The 21,869-nt window shown below is 37.5% G+C and overlaps 1 protein-coding gene across 1 annotated transcript in view; it reads left to right on the plus strand.

The window, feature by feature from the left end:
- PALLD (palladin, cytoskeletal associated protein) overlaps positions 1-21,869 on the plus strand; it is a 201,474-nt gene that overhangs the window by 61,755 nt on the left and 117,850 nt on the right. Inside the window, exons 2-7 of the mRNA XM_009893734.1 lie at positions 5,094-5,272; positions 8,435-8,501; positions 9,081-9,186; positions 10,204-10,278; positions 12,381-12,522; positions 12,852-12,875. Coding sequence (XP_009892036.1) covers positions 5,094-5,272; positions 8,435-8,501; positions 9,081-9,186; positions 10,204-10,278; positions 12,381-12,522; positions 12,852-12,875 — 593 coding nt within the window. The remainder of the gene's footprint in view (positions 1-5,093; positions 5,273-8,434; positions 8,502-9,080; positions 9,187-10,203; positions 10,279-12,380; positions 12,523-12,851; positions 12,876-21,869) is intronic.

Consider the following 21,869-nt stretch of genomic DNA (forward strand, 5'->3'; position numbering starts at 1 on the left):
AAATTCTTCAAGTAGTAATGTTTTACAGTCTGGAAGCGTTGGGCTGCTCAACTTGAATGGAGAAAAAACAACATGGAAGTTACACACATTATTGTGATGGAAACGCTGACTCTGCCAGTGCAGGAACGTCAGAGTATTTCATTTTAACTTTTCTTGCTGGATGTACTTAACACCGCTAAGGATAAAATTACTTTTTAATTTACAACTTATCTCTCTGCACTTTTTGTAGTGGTCAGAGTTCCCTGTTATAATTCTTCCCTACGGCTATATCTTAAAAGTTTCACTTCAGCTGCCATTTTAAATTAGCTTTTAAAAGTGTGCAGAAAGGAAAACCTCTCTATTCCTCAGTGACTCTCAAAAAACACAAGTTCCAGCAGGATTATGCATTAGAGAGAACCTTGAACTGTTTTTCTTAAGGCCCTGGTGCTTACTCACTCAGTGCACTGTTCAACTCTGTTTATATTTTGTTCACAGTCATTAAAATCCCAGACACATGTGCTCGTATGTATTTCCACACACGGAGGCTTGTGAGGGTATAAAGAAGAGAAGAGTGAAAAAGAAAGACATACTGCGTCAATTACTACCTGGTGTCAGTGTGCATGAACTGCTGCTGCTCACCTGCCATCTGACTCTCCTTTTATGTTTGCTGTTCTAGTTTTGCCATCATACAATAACGTAGTCAGTGGAAAAGTAAATTAGGCTTTGAAGCATGAAAAGTGAGTGTCTTAACCATTATTCCCCTGCTACCAAAATACCTCCGCTTTGCTTCCTTGGAGTATTGACTTCCCAGTCTAGTGATTATGTTTCAGTGTCTGCGTTAAATACTTAATTGCTAGCATTTTAACATACAGTAGATACAATGTAGGTGAAAACTACACATAGTTGGAGAAAAGACAAGGCGAAGAGCAGTATAGTGGAACTGCAGGCAGGAAGAGAAATGGAGGAAAGAGAAGGAAGAGGGAAGTAGGAAAGAACAAAGAAATTCAGTGTAACTTGAATAAAATGAATTCCAGTTACATAAAACTTCTATTCCTTTTATTGTATTTTTTTTTGCCAGCCTTTATCTGACATCGTTACTGTAGTTTCTGTTCTCTTTAAAGGAGACAGTTCTCTACAAATTTGCATTTTGTCTCAAATTGGACCAAATTTGGTCTCTCTGTCTGTTTTGTTTCTATGTGCACACTTTATACAATATTGAGAACCTACAGCAAAGGGATAGGGAGACGAGCAGATAATTTTTGTACTTTCGGTATCCAGAATGTGTGAAATAGTTGTATTTTTAAACCAATGTTCTCTATACAGGGAATTCTTTTTTTTTTTTTTTTTTCTTTTTCCCCTCCACAAAGCATCTGCAGTGTGTTTGTTCCTCTGTGTTACTCTCCGGGTCTTTTGGTTCTGGTTTGGTTTGGGGTTTTTTTGGCTCTCCAGAAGCATTATTCCCTTCTCACAGCTAGATAGTGATCCTCTTATCCCCAAGAGGATCAGTAGGCTGGAATAGACTGGATGTGAGTTAATGCTGCCCTAGTTAGCATGAAGCTGGAATTTTCTTGTAAGGCTTGCTTTATGGCTGTTTTTCTGTGTCTAGCCATGAGTCCTTCTGGTTTCTTTGGCTCAGTTTCCCTTTGATAGTGATTTGTTGCTTGCTTTGGTGATCCCTCTGTAGAAAGAGAGAATGCTTCAAAGGACACAATCCTGTGCAACCATCTCTAGGTGAACCTGTCTTAGCAGGGGGGTTGGACTAGATGATCTCCAGAGGTCCCTTCCAACCTCGACCATTCTGTGATTTGTCTTTGAATCTCTTTCGGTCCTTAGGAGCGGGAAATCCTCCTACTATGACTGTTCCAAGTGTAATGGCAGTAAGACTGATGGGGCCTTTAGATAGCAGTTTTGTGCCATATAGCATATAAAAAAAATGGAAAACTAAAATTCAGTCTGTGTTTGTGCAAAAAATACTTCATTTAGTTTTATTATCTGACCCTTTTTTTAATTCACAAACTCTCTTGAACTGAACTGGCAATTACGAAGTTATTGCAGGATAAGTCTTTCAACTGAGTATTTTCTACTTCACTTAATTTTGATGTAATCTCCAAAACAAATTCACGTTAATTAATCCTCTCGTCCCATCACTGTGTAGATAGACAAAAAAAAAAAAAAAAAATTAGAAAAGGAAAGAGAATATAACAAAGTCTATTCCAGTATTCTTCATTTCAAATAGCTCTGCTCTTGCCCATTGTGAATGTGAATTCTTCTTTCCGCAATAAACGGTGAAGTCCAACACCAGGCCTGTTTCCCATTCATCAAACATCACCTTAATGACGGCTGAGGTAATTTTATATTGAATTGCTTACTTATGTGTTTTTTCTCTGTGGGAGACAGTGTCTGATGTAGCAGGTCAGGACTCGTTTTTAGCGGTATGTCACTGGTATGATGCAATGAATCTCAGTCCCAACCAGTTTTGAGGAACAGCTCCCACTACTTGAGGTTGACAGTGTCTATGCATGAAACAAGGGACAGTGTAGAACTTTTCCTCCTGAGAAAACAGTTTACTTTTTTTTTTTTTGTCAGATGATGTTTAATATAAATAGATATTTTTTTTATTTTAGCTTCATATGCTTATCACAGTTTCTTAAATATTTTGTGAGCACGGAATTTGGGAGACAGTCGAAAGGTATACAATTTGCATGAAACTAAAACGGGACCTATCTGAGAAAATCATTAGGCTTGGAGGAGAGGTTTTCCTTTGCAGGATGTTTCTGGAAAGGAAAGAAAAACAGAACTAATGGTTAAGTAGAGCCTCATATTACAGGCTCTTGTCTGTGATTGTCTAGAAATTGAATTAACCTCTCTCTTGTGCATATCGTTTAAAATGTAACTTAGGAAAGGCTGCACAGAGGTTAGGACTCTGAAGGTCTAATAAGTAGAAATAGTAGCAGAGGTCCTCACACCGGGAGAAGGGAGGACTTGTGACAAGAGAGGAAAGGAGGGGAAGAGGGGGAAGAGAAATGTTAATTTTGGCAGGCGAGCTGACAGAATAGATTTGTCTCCGAGCCCAATAGTTGTAAAAGTAGGCCAAAGGGGTCTACTGAGTAAACAAATGGAAGTTTGTTAGTTCCTTCCAAAAATGATACTTTCTGTGTGCACTTTCTGGGCACAACAGAAGACAGAAAAGGAACTTGTTAGTCTTTTAATTACAGAAGACAATTACATATGGTTTTAATGCCACTATCAACATTTTTTTGCCTTCAGGAATAAAAGATCTATTGTTCATAAACACAGAGGGCTCGCCCACAGTTCTGGGTGCTATTAAGGGGAATTGTCTTATGTGTAGATCTCTTAAGTTTCTTAGCTCTACATTCTGAAATAAGCATGAAATTTCAAGTTTTGCAATCTAATATATTCAGAAGAAAGTTTTGTAACAGATTTTTTATTTCTGCTAATTACATATAGTTTACTAATAAGAAAAAAGAGCAACAAATATGAGGCAGTTCATTTCTAAAGACTACTCACTGATTGTTGTTGTGTGGTATCTGTCATCCTGTAGTGTTGCACGCTTTACTTAAATAGGTAGGGAGTTCTGTAACTCCTTGGGGTTACTTTGTTTGGAGGGGGTGGGTGGGTAGGGGAAAGTCATCTGATAGGGAGGGAAAAATAGCTTAATTCTGAAGTATTCCTGGAATGTAACTGCAAAAATGCTCTCATAAACATGTACAAACTAAAGGGAAAATATAATTTTTTTGGGTGGCAGATTTTAAGTCTTTAAAATTCTTTTTGAAAATACTGTCATCTTTTAATTGGAATTGACTCTCCATAAACTTCTGTGGTTATATAATTTTTTTTTTTTTTTTTTAAAAATCCTTACTACAGTAGGAAACTAAAAATGTATTGGAGGGAAGAGAATGAAAGATCACTTTTGAAGCTTGCTGTCAAGAATTACTCATTTTATCTTTATCCTCGCCAGAGCAAGATTTAAATTCTGGGGTGGCAGAGGGAAAAATGGGAAAGGAGGGCAAAGAGGGAACATGGAAAAGCACAAATTAGGATTATGGAATGAGAGGACGGGCAGGAAGAGTGATAAAATTCATGGTCAGTTTGTAGGGCTGGAGCTCAGAAAGATTTGGCAAAATTTTTCAGGACATACTGAAAATCTGAGAATGAAAGGAAGGCTGTTCCCTAATAATTTTCCTTTAGTGACTCACTAATCTACCATCCCTCATAAAAATACATATCAGCCCCTGAAGAAAAAAAAAAAAAAAAAATTATCCGCTTCTCAGACTTGCTGGGCTGCTAGAGACTTGGGTAAGTCAGGGAGCAGCCTATGAGAATAGGACCAGCTGATAAGAGGGAATCAAACAGAAAAAAGACGGGAGCTAGTACCTTCATGGAAACAATACAGACTGAGAACATGGACTAGCTCTTCAGGCAGCCTACACTGGAAAACGCTCGATTCACCCAACATTAACAAAATAGGCTGTGCTTTTACCTAGTAATGTCACCCCAGATAAGTGTCCATTCTGCCTGTACCCTTTTGTTGAGGCATACCTTTTTGGTAGTGGAACATGTATTATATAAATACATAAAAATCCAGGGCTAGAAAACCAGTTTATGTTCCTGATCTAAGGCAGGAGTAAACCTGTTCTAAGTTTGGCAATATGGAACCTGGACCTTGGGATTATATTAGGTTGACTGAGCATGATAGACAAAAATCAAGCATCCAGTGTGGGGAATCGGTGAGTATTAGGAAGAAGGGGGTAGCAAGTTAAATTGAAATGATTAGGCTGTGGCCAAAGCAAGCCAGTACACAACATGTGCAGAAAGCATTAATTGTACCAAAACAGGACAAAGAATAACTTTAAGTGGTAGGTATGTACAATTTTCTTAGCACTCAAAAATGTCTCACTACCTTTTAAACAAAGTTTATTCTAGCAAGTTACTTCATTGTGAACGCCATTAAACACTTCAAAGCACCATGTGCTGATTTCAGTAGCAATTTAGATTTTTGCAGCAGAATGTAATGTCGTCTTGTGTGCGATGAGCCTGAACCAATCTTTTATGTTCTTTTTTTCTTTTTATTTCTAAATGTGTGTGGGCTGCAGATGGTTCTGTGAAGGAAAAGAACTACAGAATACGCCTGACATTCAGATCCGTTCTGGAAGTGGAGGACTTCATTCACTAATTATAGCAGAAGCCTTTGAAGACGATACTGGCCGCTATACTTGTCTAGCTTCAAATTCTATTGGTTCAGATAGTACGTCAGCCGAAATATTCATTGAAGGTAAGGGGTGAAATAATAAGATACTTGACATGTACAGGAAGAGATGACTAAGCTGAAGTTTGCTCTTGGTTGTGGATGTTAAGATTATATTTGCTTTGGTGGTATTTTTATGGTGTTCCTCTGCTTCCCTTTAATGCAACAAATTTGAACATCACATCATATTAATTCAAGTATTTCAAGGAATGTTCCAAGAATCATTGGGTAGATTGCTATTTATTTAGGGTACAAGTAAGATAAAGAATGGAAAAGGAGGAACAAGCAGAGCTTTTGACATATGGTTAGCTTTTTAGTAGTACCCTCTGTAAATCAAAGATTTGACTGATGATACCTATCATGATTTTCACTGTAGCAGTAATCTCCATCTCAGTTCTGAACTTCCTCCCAGGGAAATTAAATGTGGCTGCCCCACATGACTCTTGCTCAGTCACAGGTAAATGTATTCTAATTCTTAGCATTTGGTACGCTAACTTTAAGTCAGGTTAAAAGTCAGTCATATTGGTTTTCTCCAGAATCATACTGCCAGGAATTATCAAAATATTTCTTGACTTCAAAATTAATTATAATTCAAGTATTATTTTCTCTGAGGAAAGTTAATGACTTGGCCATAAGTAAAAGTATTAAATTACTTTTTTTAGTGGAGGATTGTATTTTAGCCATGATTATATTAATTGAATACTAATTTTAATTTTAATTCATGCATTTTTCAAACATTTTTGTAATATGTATTCCTTTACCAGTTTTGTAGCTCATTAAAATGAATTTAAATGGTTAAGTGAAAGCATAAAACAAATTAATATAAGAAATACTCATAACAAATCTGAATAATACCATATCAAAATGATTAAATAGCTTTTGTTTAACAAAGCAATAAACTTTTTACTATAAATCAGCTAAATCATGACGGATGCACATTTATAGGCTTTCTTTCATTCTGTTTTTTATTATCAGAACTTTTTTTTTCCAACGCTGGGATGTAATAGCAAAATCCCCAAGACTAGTAAGACTTTTCTTTACAGAAGTAAGCATGATTTCAGAAATACTCAGGTACACTACAAATATATAATACCACGTGAACTTACAATAACAGAAACAACACTAAAAAAGAAACAGGTAGGTATAGAGATACAGTGACTAAAAAAATTCCTTTTTGGAGATCTGGCAGTCTTACTATGTGGAAGTGCTATCTTGAAGTTTTACAACATGTAACTTTGAAAGAGAGAGAGAGAACTGTACGAGTCGTTAGGCTCCTCCCCTATGATCTTTCAGGAAACCAGAATGTCACATAACCATGGCTTTGTACATAAATAGTCACGACGACACCGATGCCTCCTACTTTCTTCTGTGCAGCAGGGCCAGCCTCACAAGACCCGGTTATCCTTTGCTCACAAGAAATACTTTCACGTAGACCCACTTTGCTCACTTGACGTTGCTGCTCTCTTCTTACCTTTTCTGTGCTACTTCACAGAATCACAGAATGGTTAGGGTTGGAAGGGACCTCTGGAGATCATCTAGTCCAACCCCCCTGCCAGAGCAGGGTCACCGACAGCAGGTTGCACAGGACAGCGTCCAGGCGGGTTTTGAATGTCTCCAGAGTGGGAGACTCCACCACCTCTCTGGGCAGCCTGTTCCAGTGCTCCACTACCCTCAAAGTAAAGAAGTTCCTTCTCATGTTAAGATGGAACTTCCTATGTTCAAGTTTATGCCCATTACCCCTCGTCCTATCACTGGGCGCCACTGAAAAAAGACTGCTCCCATCCCCCTGGCATCCTCCCATTAAGTATTTGTAAGTATTAATAAGATCCCCCCTCAATCTTCTTTTCTCTAGACTAAAGAGACCCAAGTCCCTAAGCCTTTCTCCATAGGAGAGATGTTCCAATCCCCTAATCATCTTCATTGCCCTTTGCTGGACCCCCTCCAGCAGTTCCCTGTCTTTCTTGAACTGGGGAGCCCAGAACTGGACACAGTACTCCAGATGCGGTCTCACCAGGGCAGAGTAGAGGGGGAGGATGACCTCTCTCGACCTGCTGGCCACACTCTTCTTGATGCACCCCAGGATGCCATTCGCCTTCTTGGCCGCCAGGGCACATTGCTGGCTCATGGTCATCCTGTTGTCCACCAGGACTCCCAGGTCCCTTTCCACAGAGCTGCTCTCCAGGAGGTCAGCCCCCAACCTGTACTGGTGCATGGGGTTATTCCTCCCCAGATGCAGCACCCTACACTTGCCCTTGTTGAATTTCATCAGGTTTCTCTCTGCCCAACTCTCCAGCCTGTCCAGGTCTCGCTGTATGGCGGCACAGCCTTCTGGCGTGTCAGCCACTCCTCCCAGTTTTGTGTCATCATTGTTGCTTTGATTTTTGTAATCTAAACTTTGTAAATGAATAGGGTGCTTGAGTGCCTCAGTCCAAGTTTTGTTTCGTGGGAATCAGTCTATGCTATACTGTGCATATTGATTGTGAACTGCTTATGATTTGTATTACAAATACAGCTATGCATATGTATACACAAATCCTTTGAGGAATAGTATGTAATGGAATAAATGTTTTGTGAAGTACCAGTTGTTAGGAAAAATTAAGAAAAAGGGAATAAATGTTTTCACGTTATTTTCTTTAAGTGAGTTCAGGGTATTGCCAAACACATACATTAAAACAAGACTTCCACTGGCAAGAAATACTAGTACATAAATGTTATATATAGGTTCATATAAATAGTCTGAATTGTGGAGATCGTGGGTAGCAAGTTTAGTCTGAAAATGTCTTGCTATACTGTTACTTAAGGTTGGAGATTTGTTATCTGTGTATAAGCCATATGTTTGCTTAATCTTTTAGAATTCAAGTAAATAAAATTATACATTTTCAGTAGATAGTAGTAGTCAGCATGTTTTTTTTTCTTTTTTGGCCGTATTTGCTTCAATATGAAGGAAGACAGCTAAGAGCCTAGGGGAACACAGTTTGCAATTAAATTGGTGTGGTTATAATTTCTGTAACTGTCTAAAGTACATAGTTACAATCTTTTATCAGATAAGAAAAACTGCAGTAGTTTATTACAGACAGTTCTCAACTCTTGAAGTGAAATGCAGAAGTAGCACAGTTTTTTCTTTGGAATGTAAACATTAAATAAATCAGTAAAAGGATATAAGATTATTGAAAATACTTTCTTTTCCAGGTGCCAGTTCCACAGATTCAGAGAGTGAAAGTTTAATTTTCAAATCAAAATCTGGAGCTATGCCACAGTAAGTGTGCAAAGTAGGACCAATGCTGTGCTAATGTTCTTAATAAGGGACACTGGAAAATCTTTGGTATTTCCAGATCTGATTAAGCATCTGGGGTATGTTTGTGTATGTCTTATCTTTTCTCCTTCTCTCATGTGATATAAATGTGTAATGTTATAACTGTAGATTGTATTAACGTGCTTGTTCTGTCAGAGAAGTCTGGCCCTACCCTCACAATTCTTTTGTTGATATCAACGTCTCATATTTAGTAACTTTAAGTTAACCAGTTCTTCATTTGTAATTACCCAGCCCTGTGCCTCCAAAAAAGAACACGCAGAGGCCTACAATTAATGAAACAAAATACATTTTACTTTGTATCTTGAATCATTACTTTTTATTGGGTGTGAAAGTGTAAATTAGCCGAAGATTGTGTTCTACTCAAGCTTCCTCCAATGTTGATCTTTTCAGCTGATAATGACATATTTAAAGATATAGAAAATAGAAGGTGGCTTGTTGGTTACTAACTAACATATTCTGATTTCAGATCTTATAAAGTGCTTGCTGGTTAGTTTTTTTGTTGTTTTGTTTGGTTTTTTTCAGGGCCCAAAAGAAAACCACCTCTGTTTCCTTGACAATAGGATCTTCTACACCAAAGTCTGGAGTCACCACAGCTGTAATTCAACCTATCTCTGTGCCTAGTCAGCAGGTATTTTTAGAAACCAATTTTTAAATTAGGAAAAGTATTTTAAATTCAATTTCAAAATTTGCAAGTCCTGAAAAACTCCATCATATTGACGAATTATATTATTGAACTATAAATTTATCTTATTATATTAAGAATGATCACTTGAAAAAATTAAGTATGTGTCTAGTGAGTGGGGCATAAAAGTAAATATGCAGATGGATTCTTACACAGTGCATATCAACACGGCATTAAGTATGTGTCTAGTGAGTGGGGCATAAAAGTAAATATGCAGATGGATTCTTACACAGTGCATATCAACACGGCATGTGAGCAGCTGACAGATCTGGTGGTGATAAAAATTGCAGAGTAATAGTGACTTGGTCCAATACCAAAAGAACGTAATACAACGAATGCCTACAATATTTTTTAGCAAACGTTTTAAATTGTGTTATTAAATTAAATATTGCCGTTTCTCTGAGCCTTTTAGAGAAAATTAAGTTTTACTGTGTTGAAGTTAAATGTAGGAAATCAATGTTCATGAGTTTATACTAAGTTTTAATGCCACTGTGGATGACCGAAAGTTTGCATATAAATCATAAAATACAAATAAAATAAAAATCTCTGTTAGACCGTACATGTAAATTCTTTTCCCTTCTTTTGGCTAACGTTGATAAGCTTTTAGGTGCCTGGATTTATTTATTACTACATCAGTCAAGGGATGTAATAACAGGAGAGGCAAAAATGCTTCAGTGCAAAGGACTTACTTGAATTATATTAACAGGAGTCAAACTCAAACTACTTCAAGGCAAAGACAGTTGGATGCAAAATTCTCCTGGGAAGTATAGAAGCCTTTAAAGCTTGCGTTTTGATTTCAGAAATATAACAGACGTGAAATAGTGATGTCACTCAAGAAGCATGCTAGAACAAGAACACAAGACTGTGCGTTTCAGAGTTTGCTTTATTACATAGATATGTGCAGGCCATGTTATTGAAACCAATATTCTTTCCATTTTATAGCATTTTTGCATTGCTTTGCAGGTTCAAAGCCCTACTTCATACCTACATCGTGTGGATGGACCTAAGCCTAACTATTCTGCACCCATTTTTACGAAGGTATGTTTTATCCATCATGATTTTTATATGATATTCCCATAGTCCAGGGGAAATATCAAAATGAGATATCCTAATGCAGGAATGTTTGATCATGTTAAAACTTTTGCAGTTTTCATTATTCTTTTCAGTATTAATGACTTCTTAAGAAAACACTTTTCCACTGCAACAATGAAGTTGTTATGCCTTCTACCCTATTAAAATCACTAGTAGAATTACATGAATATTCTCTATGTGTTTATCTTATGCCCATGACTGTCCTCCGTTGAGAAATCTTTGTAAAATAAAACAAGGCAGGCACCAATTACACATCACAGTCATGATAAAGCCTAATTCACTATAATTTATCTACTGACAAGAACAAATAACACAGGCTTTTTTACTTTGTTTTAGTAAAAAAATCCATGCAGGTGCCTTAGTTAAAAAAGCCGTTCAGATATTCTTCGTTGGGATGTCTTGTCAAATGTAAGGCATGGACTTGCTAGAAGGGAAACTTTTATTCACTGTTTCTTAAGTAATTATTTAGGTCAATATTTATCTTCACATTCATCCCAAATGAAACTTTAGAAATGGGACTTAGGTAACAGCAAAAAGGACAGCATATTTCCCTAATCTCTAAAATACAACTTTAATCGAAAATATGATTTTCATTTTGCCTTCAGACCATCATTTCCATAACAGTAACTGTTATTTAGTCACCATTTGTTGAAGTCAAAATGAAGAAAAGAAGGTATTTGTGGTTATTACTTCAGAAAAGCAATTGACTAAAAGCTAATATGGAACAGCGAATAGTTTGCCAAGAGATAAGAACAAGCCCTGTTCTCCACAACTGTCTATCCTGGCTCTATCGTATCCCTTTCTCATGTCAGGAAAGGTCTGAATCTGTCCCTCGTAATTCTGCACTGATACTGCAGTATCACAGGAGAGTGAACAGTGGAGGTGCAAGGGGCTAGAGGATGTGGTTACTGCAAGGTAGGGAGGCAGGCAACTTCCTGGTAGGAGTGGGAAATAGGAGAAATCCAGCCCTCGTTCAGAAACTACCAAAGCAATCAAAACTTGACTGTTCCTTCCCAATCCTCACATCTCTTGTCCCTGAAATCCAATATTAACTGGCTTAAGCCAGTTGGGACGTACCAAACCAGAACAACTTTAATTATAGAAGAAATGAACCAGATAAAAACAATAAAAAATGTACTTATCCAGTAAATTTCTTTCTATACAGGCTTCAGGGAACAACCCAAAGATTTTTAGGTTTGCATGGAACACAATTCTTATGTATTTGATTAACTAGAGATCTATGAATAGTAACTAGGGATAACTCTGATCTTAGACCTAACTTGAAGTGCTTTGCTGCATCAAGGCCCAAAACTTTATTAATGAACTGGAAAGGGAATGAAACAGACAGTACAGTTAAAAAGGTTCTTTGATTTGTAATCTTAAGATGAATAACAAAGGCAAAATAGTGGCTGTCTCCTGTCAATTCTGTTACTTAAAGTACTGCGCTTCTCCTCTCACACTGTGGTTCTTCATCAAAGCTTTAGATTCTTCCTGATTTGTTTCAGATGTATACAAGAATTTATTACAGCCATAATACTGTCTTAGAAGCTATCCATATGCAAGCTAATATATCCTAATCATATTTGTGTCATCTAATTTTGGCTGGTTGTTTATAAATGGCTCAGAGGAAAAGCAACTCCACATTCTAGAGGTTGACCTGAAAGCAGCACAGCTACTCTCTCAGGACTAAGTCAATCAATGTGTAGCTAGTTGCAGAATTTTCATTTCACTTTGTGGAAGAAGAGTGAAAAATGAAAGGTCAGACTGTAACTACCTGCCTGTCATGGTCTGAGGAATTAAATATTTCTACACCTTTTCCATCTTCAGTCATATTAAGAATGTATTTGAAAGTAACGTATTCAGAAATTTTTAACTATATAGCTGATATATTAAATTTAATCAGAGTGAAAATACAGCTCACAGAAAATGTCTATTGCAAAAAATTAGTAACACATTAAAATAAAGTTGAAATGCAAAGGGAAGAAAAGACTATTTTTAAGAATGTAAAATGCTTGCAGTTAATTTGAATTGTGATTGTTATATTTCAGGAGCTACAAAACTCCACAGCGTCTGAGGGACAAGTCGTGGTATTGGAATGCAGGGTCAGAGGACCCCCTCCCATTCATGTTAAGTGGTTTCGACAGGGCGTTGAAATTCAAGATTCTCCAGACTTCAGAATTCTGCAAAAAAGTAAGGCAATAATCTGAATTGGCTACTTTTGATACAGCGTGGGCAAAGATGGTGAAATTAGTCTGTCAGGACTGAGTTTTGGATAGAGTCCTCTCTTCCTCATATTTCAGTGATTATAATGGGTAGAAGTAATAATTGAACTACTGCTATCAACAGACAATTTAAGTCTTCCTTATTTTGTAATATGTCTGCACTGATTCTGTACTTTTCTACAGTATTTCAGTATATTATCTTCATCAGTATGCTGTTGTTTATTAATGTAATCTCTAATACCTTTTTTCTAATACCATTTTTCTTGTTTGTGTCCCTCCTTATGATGTCGTATGCAGAGCCACGATCTGCAACTGAACCTGGTAAGAATCATATGAAAAAATAATCTCTTGATTCACTAGCTCTTTGAGTTTGTACTGAAGCCATAAATAGAAAAGTGTTTCTGCTGAGCATCAGTAATATGAAACCCCCTTAAAGACAATGTTTCTTTATCACACCTTCCATACTCTACACTGTCCTTTGTATCAATTCCTCTCTTAGTTAAACAGTAAATTCCATTTAGACCAGCAAGGAGAGTCTCACAGCTTAAAGTCTGAAGCAAACTTCATTCTCATAAAATGAGCAATTTGCATGCTACTGAGGAAAAAGAACAAATCCTACAAAATTCCGTTACCCAAATTGTACTCATAAGAGTTTCATAACACCCGACCACTGAATGCTATTTTGCCAGTCTAGCTTTGCAGATGTGAAGTGTCTTAAATGTAAGTAAAATGATCCTCAAAAACAAGGCCACATTGAATTTTTCTACCCTATTTGCAAGATAAAAGTCCTAGATTTCAGCAAGCGAAATGTTCTTCCGACTATGGGTTTTCTCTGGCTGCTTCATTTTCCCATTATGCATCATTATATGCTGTGGTAGTTTCTTGAATAGTAAGTGGATGCTAAAAGAACAAGAATGTTTATTCTTTTCTTTAATGTTTCTAAGTCAAACAACATGTAGAAGAGAAGACGGTGATACGGTCTGAGCCTTTCTTTGAGGGTGGCTGGTTGTGCTTGAATATGCTTGAATTTGGAAAGAGTTTTAATTATGAAGTAGAAAGACAAAACAGAAAAATTTTCTAAGACCTGGGTATTCCCAAAGAGTGTCTCTGAACTGAAAGACCTTAGCAATGGGGGGATTTTTTTAAACTTTGAGGGGTCGCGTTGGCAGTCTTTGACTGCAGGGAGAACAGACTTAGCGGCTGAGTTATGTTTATAAAGTAGCAGTGTGGCTACAAGGATGTGGACTAGGGAAAATCAGCAAAGGGTTAATTGTAGGAGAAATGAGGCATTCTCTTAGCTTTCATGGAAACGAGAAGGAAGAGGTGAAGAGGGAAAAAGCTTCTGCTTTTCTTTGTCAGTTATGAATTTTTTTACTGCTTCACAAAATTGTTGTACCTATTTTACTTCATGACCATCAGACATATACATGCACACGTGTGTGTGTGTGTGTGCGCGCACACACATGCATGCTTTATGCTGGCAGTTAATAATATTAATTGTGGTGTGCAGCATCATCACTTCTAGTAATAGCTGATGCACAGAATGCATGTGACTGACTGATTTGATTTATGGAGGCTTGAAATGTGAGCCATGTGAAGGAAAGAAGACTGCTAGAAAACCAAATTAACCTTTAATGAGGAATTAAAACAAGTCCCAGTTCTGACAATGGGCTATTGGTAGTTTATAATTGTAACCCAAACTTTAAGGTTTAAAAATTGTAAGTTACAGTACAAATCAGTTTGAGGAGAGTCGTGACAGGCCTTTGGATATGAAAAGAAATAGATAGGGGAATAGATTTGTGTTGAAATATGAAACATATATGTTCTGTATCTTTCTTGGAACATTTTCCTGTAACATACGTTACAAAATAAGTCTCCCAACTTAGCTCTTTTCTTTATATCTTAAAAAAAAGAAATAGATCAATGGGTTGACTTTTTTCCCTTCCCAGAGAAACTTATTTCCCGTCCAAGTAGTAACATCTTTTAAAGATTTAATCTACCAATGCTATGAGAATAGTACCTAGTATATCTAGCTCACTGTTACTAGGAGCTTCTTTTCTACAAAATCACTTCAGCTGCATTCACTCTCTCCTTTAACATGACAGAGAGTATGTGAAAGGAGTGAAACTTTATGCAGAAGTTTCTATGAAGTCTAAATTTACTAGCATACCTAAGGATTTTTCTTTTTAATATCCAATTTGAAAACGTTCTGCCAAAACTCAAAATCATGAATAATGTTTGGTTATTTTTGGTAATCTTTTTTTACCCCTTCACTCTCCTTAGACAACATAATGTGTGTAAAGCTAGATGAACAAAATATTTTAGAGTACGAATGCAGTGTTATCTAGTAGAAAGGAGAAGAGCTTGTTTGCTTGAGACAAAAGGTTCAAATTCCATTGTGTGAATAGTTTGAGTACAAAGGAAATCATATATTATGCCTCTTGCTAGAAGATTATTTTTTTTTCGTGGACAACCAAGTACTTTTCAGTATTGTTAGTTGCAAGGTTCATATAGCCTATCTGACAGGTATTACTGTGGAATAACTAAGAATATTCATGATAGTTCACAAAGCTAAAAATTTTGTTTCATAACTACTACCTGAAATGGAAAGGAGAATGTGGGATTCTGAGTCCAAAAATGCCATCGCTTTGCCAGCCCCCTCACATACCTGCACCATTCTGTTGATGGGGCTGAATGCTCTTCTTCCCATGTCTGGTTAGCTTGCCGACCCTGGAAGAAGATACCTGAAGCCTTCTAAAGAGTACTAGGGAATGGGTCCTTACTGCATTTCTTGAGTTTTCAGAGGTACAGAAAAGTTATTTAATATCAATGTGTCTCATACCACTCTCAAGGCAGGTGGGAAGGCAAGAGTAGGAAGGCATCTCAAAATACTATTTTGGTATCTGTATTGTTGTGGCTTAATAGACATAACAGTAGTCAATGCCTGACAGCAGTCTGTCTCTTTTTTTCTTTTCATGCTTGTAATTCTGTTGTAATATATATTTATAAGCACCTTCCTGCTACCCAAAACCTATGAAAGAGTTTGGTATTTTGTTCTCCCTGGATTCATTGAGCTAAGTACAATCCCTGTAAGATTTGTGCTTGTATCAGTTCTTACTAAGCCCTATTAAATAATGTGCAGTGTCTTACTCTCCACTAAAATTAATGACAGTACACTTACTGGCTTATTTGTGTAGGAATTGACTCTGCGCATGGAAGGGAATGTAAATAAAGCTTGGCCGAAGTGTAAATATTTCCTTTTGGCATAAATGATGAGTAGTGTTTTGTGTTATTAGTAGTAATACCGGTAATAAGTAACACTGGTTTTTAGGATGTCATGAAGGATCTTAAAATTTCTACAACAGCAAGCTGGGTGGGTACCAAAAACGTAATGGGTACAGCACTGGTTTGTGATGCAATTCATACGCTAAGAAGCCAGACAGAACAATACCTGCAGAGGAAATTGTTCCTAAGCAAACACACAGCTTGAATTCAGTGCAGATGGTAAATGTGTGTACAAGATTGATAGGGAAACCAACATAGAATCATGATTGTCCTTTAAATACCTCCGGGGATGGCAACTTAACCACTACCCTGGGCAGCCTGTTCCAATGCTTAACAACCCCTTCAGTGAAGAAACTTTTCCTAATATCCATCCTAAACCTCCCCTGGCACAACTTGAGGCCATTTTGTCTTGTCCTGTCACTTGTTACTTGGGAGAAGAAACTGACCCCCACCTCTGTACAACCTCCTTTCAGGTAGTTGTAGAGCGCGATTAGGTCTCTTCCCTTCAGCTTCCTTTTCTCCAGGCTATACAACCCCAGTTCCCTCAGCCGCTCCTCATAAGACTCGTTCTCCAGACCCCTCACCAGCTTCATTGCCCTTCTCTGGACACGCTCCAGAATCTCAATGTCTTTCTTGTAGTGAGGGGCGCAAAACTGAACACAGTGTTTGAAATGCGGCCTCCCTGGTTCTGAGTACAGGGGGACAATCACTTCCTTAGTCCTGTTGGCCACTGTTTCAGATACAGGACAGGATGCTGTTGGCCTTATACAACCCCAGTTCCCTCAGCCGCTCCTCATAAGACTCGTTCTCCAGACCCCTCACCAGCTTCATTGCCCTTCTCTGGACACGCTCCAGAATCTCAATGTCTTTCTTGTAGTGAGGGGCGCAAAACTGAACACAGTGTTTGAAATGCGGCCTCCCTGGTTCTGAGTACAGGGGGACAATCACTTCCTTAGTCCTGTTGGCCACTGTTTCAGATACAGGACAGGATGCTGTTGGCCTTCTTGGCCAGCTGGGCACACTGCTGGCTCACACTCAGCTGACTTCCAACCAACGTCCCCAGGTCCTTTTCTGCTGGGCAGCTTTCCAGCCACTCTTCCCCAAGCCTGTAGTGTTGCATGGGGTTGTTGTGACCCAAGTGCAGGACCTGGCACTTGGCCTTGTTGAACCTCAAATCATTGGCCTCGGCCCATCGGTCCAGCCTGTCCAGATCCCTCTGTAGAGCCTTCCTACCCCTAAGCAGATCAACACTCCGGCCCAACTTGATGTTGTCTGCAAACTTACTGAGGGTGCGCTCAACCCCCTTGTCCAGGTTGTTGATAAAGATATTAAACAGTACTGGCCCAATACTGAGCCCTGCCTATGCTGAGTAAGTATTCAGAATTTTGAAAGATGGACGTGATTTCCCAAAATTTTTCCAAGTGTACAACTCCCATGGAATTTTACATAATTTGTAACAAATTGTAGTATGACTTTAATTGCTGGTTATCAACCGAAGTCCAACCATCAATAAAGACTTTATAGTACTCAAAAACAATGGTTATTATTTGCTAGGTCAGTGCTAATGATTTAAAAGAAAAATGTTCCATGAACTGATACAGGTAAGAAATTAAGAAGTGAGGGGGGGAGAGGAGGCGGCTACTTTTTTTGGGTACATTCTGTCTGCCCTAATGTGTTTTGCACTCCTTTTTCTGTCTAGACAGAAATCACTTTGCATCACAAATCTCTCCAGACTGCTTTGTGAATTAATAGCTAGTCGGATTACTTAAAGCCAACATCACAGTTTGTCAAATTACCTGTTCTGTACTTCTTTCTTGGACGTTTTGACTTTATACTGATTGAATCCTTCAAAGAACAGGCTGCCTGAGAATGAAAAATCCCATGGAGTCATTTGCCAGCTGTTGATATTTTGACCATTACTCAGCTGTCTGGAGGCAGCCACAAACTGTATTGAATTACATTGAAACAATTGTCTAATGGCATGTAAGAAGAAAACTATATGAAGTAATTTTTCTTAAATTGCCAGGGAATTGCCACATACACATGCTTTTTTTTTTTTTTTTTTTTCCTAAGCACAATACTGTATATGTTCACCAAAAACATCTCAAAAGATAGTCATCACTTCTCTTGGATTGTGCTTTCTTTTTCCCTGTTTGGCTGCTGTGTTCGAGTTTCAACTCTAGTAAGTAACTGCCTTAGAAATCCCCTCCTATTTCTAGATAATGTTTGAAACTGAAAATATATGGCAAATGTTACAGAAATCCGTACTGCCTCACCACACCAAGAAAATTAGCTTTCTTGATAGCTGATGGAATTCGAAACACAAACTTCAGTAGGTCAGCATGCATGTTAGATCCTTGCATTTTTCAGTGAAAACAAGGGCTTGAAGATGGCAATCTCCAGTGAGCTATCATTAAAGGTGGTCTGATCATTATTGCTTGTCAGTTACATTTTCAATTGTACTCTGCACTCCCAAGGTACCTACAGAATTTTGGGCCTGTCAGTGACCCCTGCTACAACTGTCCTTGCTTGTTGATTCTTCCAAATTCAAAGTAAACCTCTGATCTTTTGTTTTACGATGTGATTTAAATAAAAAATTGCTGCTGTTCCTCTTCAGTCGTAAATATTTAAAGTTTATTGGGGTACATTAATCATCACAGTTACGTTGCTGAATACATTGATTTCAGCTCCGATGTATACACCTGACAACATCAGACTAGCTGGCTTAGGCATCTACAGCGTCATAACTGCCTTAGCATAAGCTTTAGCATAAACTTTTCCTTGACGCTGATAAATGGCTTAATTTCTCCTCAAACCTAAAGACTGCTTTAGGGACTAAAGTCCATGCTGCCATAGCAGTATTCCTATTTAGTGTACCTGAACTGGCTATATAGCAGCTGTCTTGGGTATTGATTGCATATGCTGTAACCTAGGTTCTGTACCCTAAAACTGCATTATTACGCCCACAATCACATTTGCTGCTGTTCTGTTTTCTTCTCAGTATTTTTGAAGTGCTGTTTGAGATATCTTCAAACATAGTCAGTTCTGTGTATCTTTTAAAAACTTGTCTCTTCATTTCTTGAGTGGCATAAAGCCTATCAAATAAGCCAGAACCGCTGCCTGACTAGGTAAAGGTATATACAATAGTGATATCAGAAACAGGTAAAATAAATACTTTTTTCCATTGTGTTATTACAAGTTAAGGCTTCTTCGGGTCTGCAATACTACCATCTATTATCCTACTCTGCATATTCAGTTCTCTATTTTCACACTTTCCCATTCCTTTTATACAAAAGATGCACAGATACCTAAATGAGAAGTTGTTACCTGATGGGCATATTTCTTTGCCGTTAAACGGGAGTTAAATATCTGCTGGTTAGGGAAACAACAGGGAGAATAAGAGACAGGTTGTCTACCAGATGGCAGGGTTGTGTTTTGTTGGATTTTTACCAGGAAACCAACACTGTGACTACGTGCTGTCTTTATGTAGCAGAAAACTTATGGCTGTGAACCTACATCTATAGAAATAGCTCTGTTCATTGCATCATAATGAACAACTACTAATAAAAGACTGTATTTATTTCCCAGGACTATATGTGCATTACAGTGGAGGAAACTAACGATCACATTTGGAGATAAGAACTACTCTGCCTTTAATGTACTACATAGAAACATTCTGAAGTAAACACATTGCCAGTGATAAAATTTGTTAAAATGCTGAAGTTTTCTCTCTTACCAAAGATTATTCTTCCTAATGGGCTCATGAACCATAAAAGGAAAGCATTACTCTGTAAAATGTAATCTTTCTTTCTAAATAACTGACAAAATAGTCAAGTACTTGCATGCCTAAGCATTTCACATGTTTCAGTGAACAGAATGCTTTTGTATTCATTTAGTCAAGTGTTAAATATGTTTTAAGGCCCTGAGAACAGCATTTCAGAGCTGCTTTCTGGAACACATTTTTGTGATGAAATTATTTGTCAGCTGATGATTGCCGGGAAGTAGAACAGACATTATTTACTTCAGATCATCAGATTCTGCTTAGCACAGAAAGGAAAATAATTACATAAATCAGGATGTAAAGTTAGAAAAATACTCAGAGCAGTATGCATGCAGAGCGTGTTATGGAAATCTTTAAAGAACGTTTCTTTTGTCAAACTAGTATTTTATTTCTATGCTTTCCACAGTAGTAAGCCTTTTAGCAAGGACCTGGAGGTCAGCGGTTCTTGGTTTGGGGGGAGCGAAATAAAGACAGACAATGGCAATGTGTTATTCACACATGCTTTGTGCCCAAGCTGCCTTTTGATTAGTTCTTGGGTTTTCAGTTTAGCCAGTTTTCTCATGATTGATCACAAATGTGTTGTAGTTTACTCATCCGGCTCAGATGACTGAGTTTTAAACTCTGTTTATGTTCATCACTAATTCACTTTCAATTTCTTTTACAAGCATTACTGCAATTTACCATGTATAATTTTCAAATATACTGCTTCAGTAAACAAACCGCATCATGATAGAATCCATTAGAATTCTTTTATCACTGAAGAGTGAAGATCAGCTCTCCTCATGTGATCGTTTTGCATACTTACTGAAATAGCATTATGCATTGCTGTTTGGAAAATAGGTATTCTGCTGGTTGCTGTATTTTGTAGTACTTTTGCTTCATTCAAACAGCAGTTCTCGGCATGGTGGGAGTGATTTTCTTTTGCAGTCCTGAAATACCCAGCTTTCAGAATTCTGCTGTTAAATGAACAGGAAACTGGTATGCTGCATGTATCGGATTGCATCCCCAGAGTCAGTTCAGTCCAGGAGTACTCACGTGTGGTTAACAATATAGCTTCAACTGCTTACGACACACCAAGACTCTAAAAAAAGCTGATCTCAGTAGTTCAAAAACTACCTTGTGTTACCCATTACTTTCCTGATAAGACCTTTCATGAGTCATTAATCTTCATCTGAGTCAGATAAGATCCAACGTGCTACAGTATTACCAGACGTGCCTCTTGCAGCTACACAGAATAACTGGTTTGTGTTGCCAAAAAAAAAGCATGTTCTGCTCTCTGAAAAACAACTCTGTGCCAAATCTTTAGTTAGTCATTCATTTTTAGCCTATTTCCAGTACAGGAAGTTTTTGGATACATTGTCATTTATAATTGGAAAAATTCCATTGCTTTGTTGTTTAACTGTCTAAATGAGATGGTAGTCTGCCATTCCACAATGAAAATTAGGAAAGAAGGGAGAAAAAAAATTAGAAAATATTTTTCTTCTTTGAATTAAAAGAAGTGAAGCTTACCTTACTGAACCTCTCCTACAGAATAATTTTTGTGTAAAACTTATTGGGAGTCTGAAATGTTTTTCCTCACTATTTAGTTAGTTTTTATTAGCTATATTCCATTGATTTTTGTGATAACATGTGGGATTCCATCTAAATGTCCAAAATGCAAAATGCTTTTTTTTTTTTTTTTTTTTAAATGAAACAAAATCCTATAAAACTTTCCTGATTTGGTTTTGACACTAGAAAATAACCATAATCAAAACAAACTCATAATTAATTAAGGAAACCCCCGCTGTAACATTGTCCAGGTCTAAAATTACCTAGGTATGTTGTGTAAATACTAGGATTATTTAGATTAGCTATGTTGTAAATTTTTAAAAACATTAGAATACTATTACAAGTCGAGATAAAGTGACATCTTTGAGGAAATGTGGCTAGATAATTAAATATACCCATTATAAATGGATGAAAATGGTTTGGAAAACATTACTGTGAGACCCAACCTGAAATATGAACAGTGCAGACTTCATACAAGTTTTCTGACTGAGACCCCGGTATAATTAAAGCATATACTGTGGCATATCAAAGTAGAATGAACAGATTTCAAACAGCCACAGGATATGTCTGTGTCACAACATTCTGAAGAGTTTCTGGGGATGCTGTTTTCTCCTATATTTTCAATTTATCTGTTCTCACTGCTGTGCAGACAGAGACAGAAATTATCTTCCCAAACTTTGCATAAGAGGAATATTTATGCA

The sequence above is a fragment of the Charadrius vociferus genome, unplaced genomic scaffold, assembly GCF_000708025.1.
Source record: "Charadrius vociferus isolate BGI_N301 unplaced genomic scaffold, ASM70802v2 scaffold59, whole genome shotgun sequence".
Taxonomy (NCBI): Eukaryota; Metazoa; Chordata; class Aves; order Charadriiformes; family Charadriidae; genus Charadrius; species Charadrius vociferus.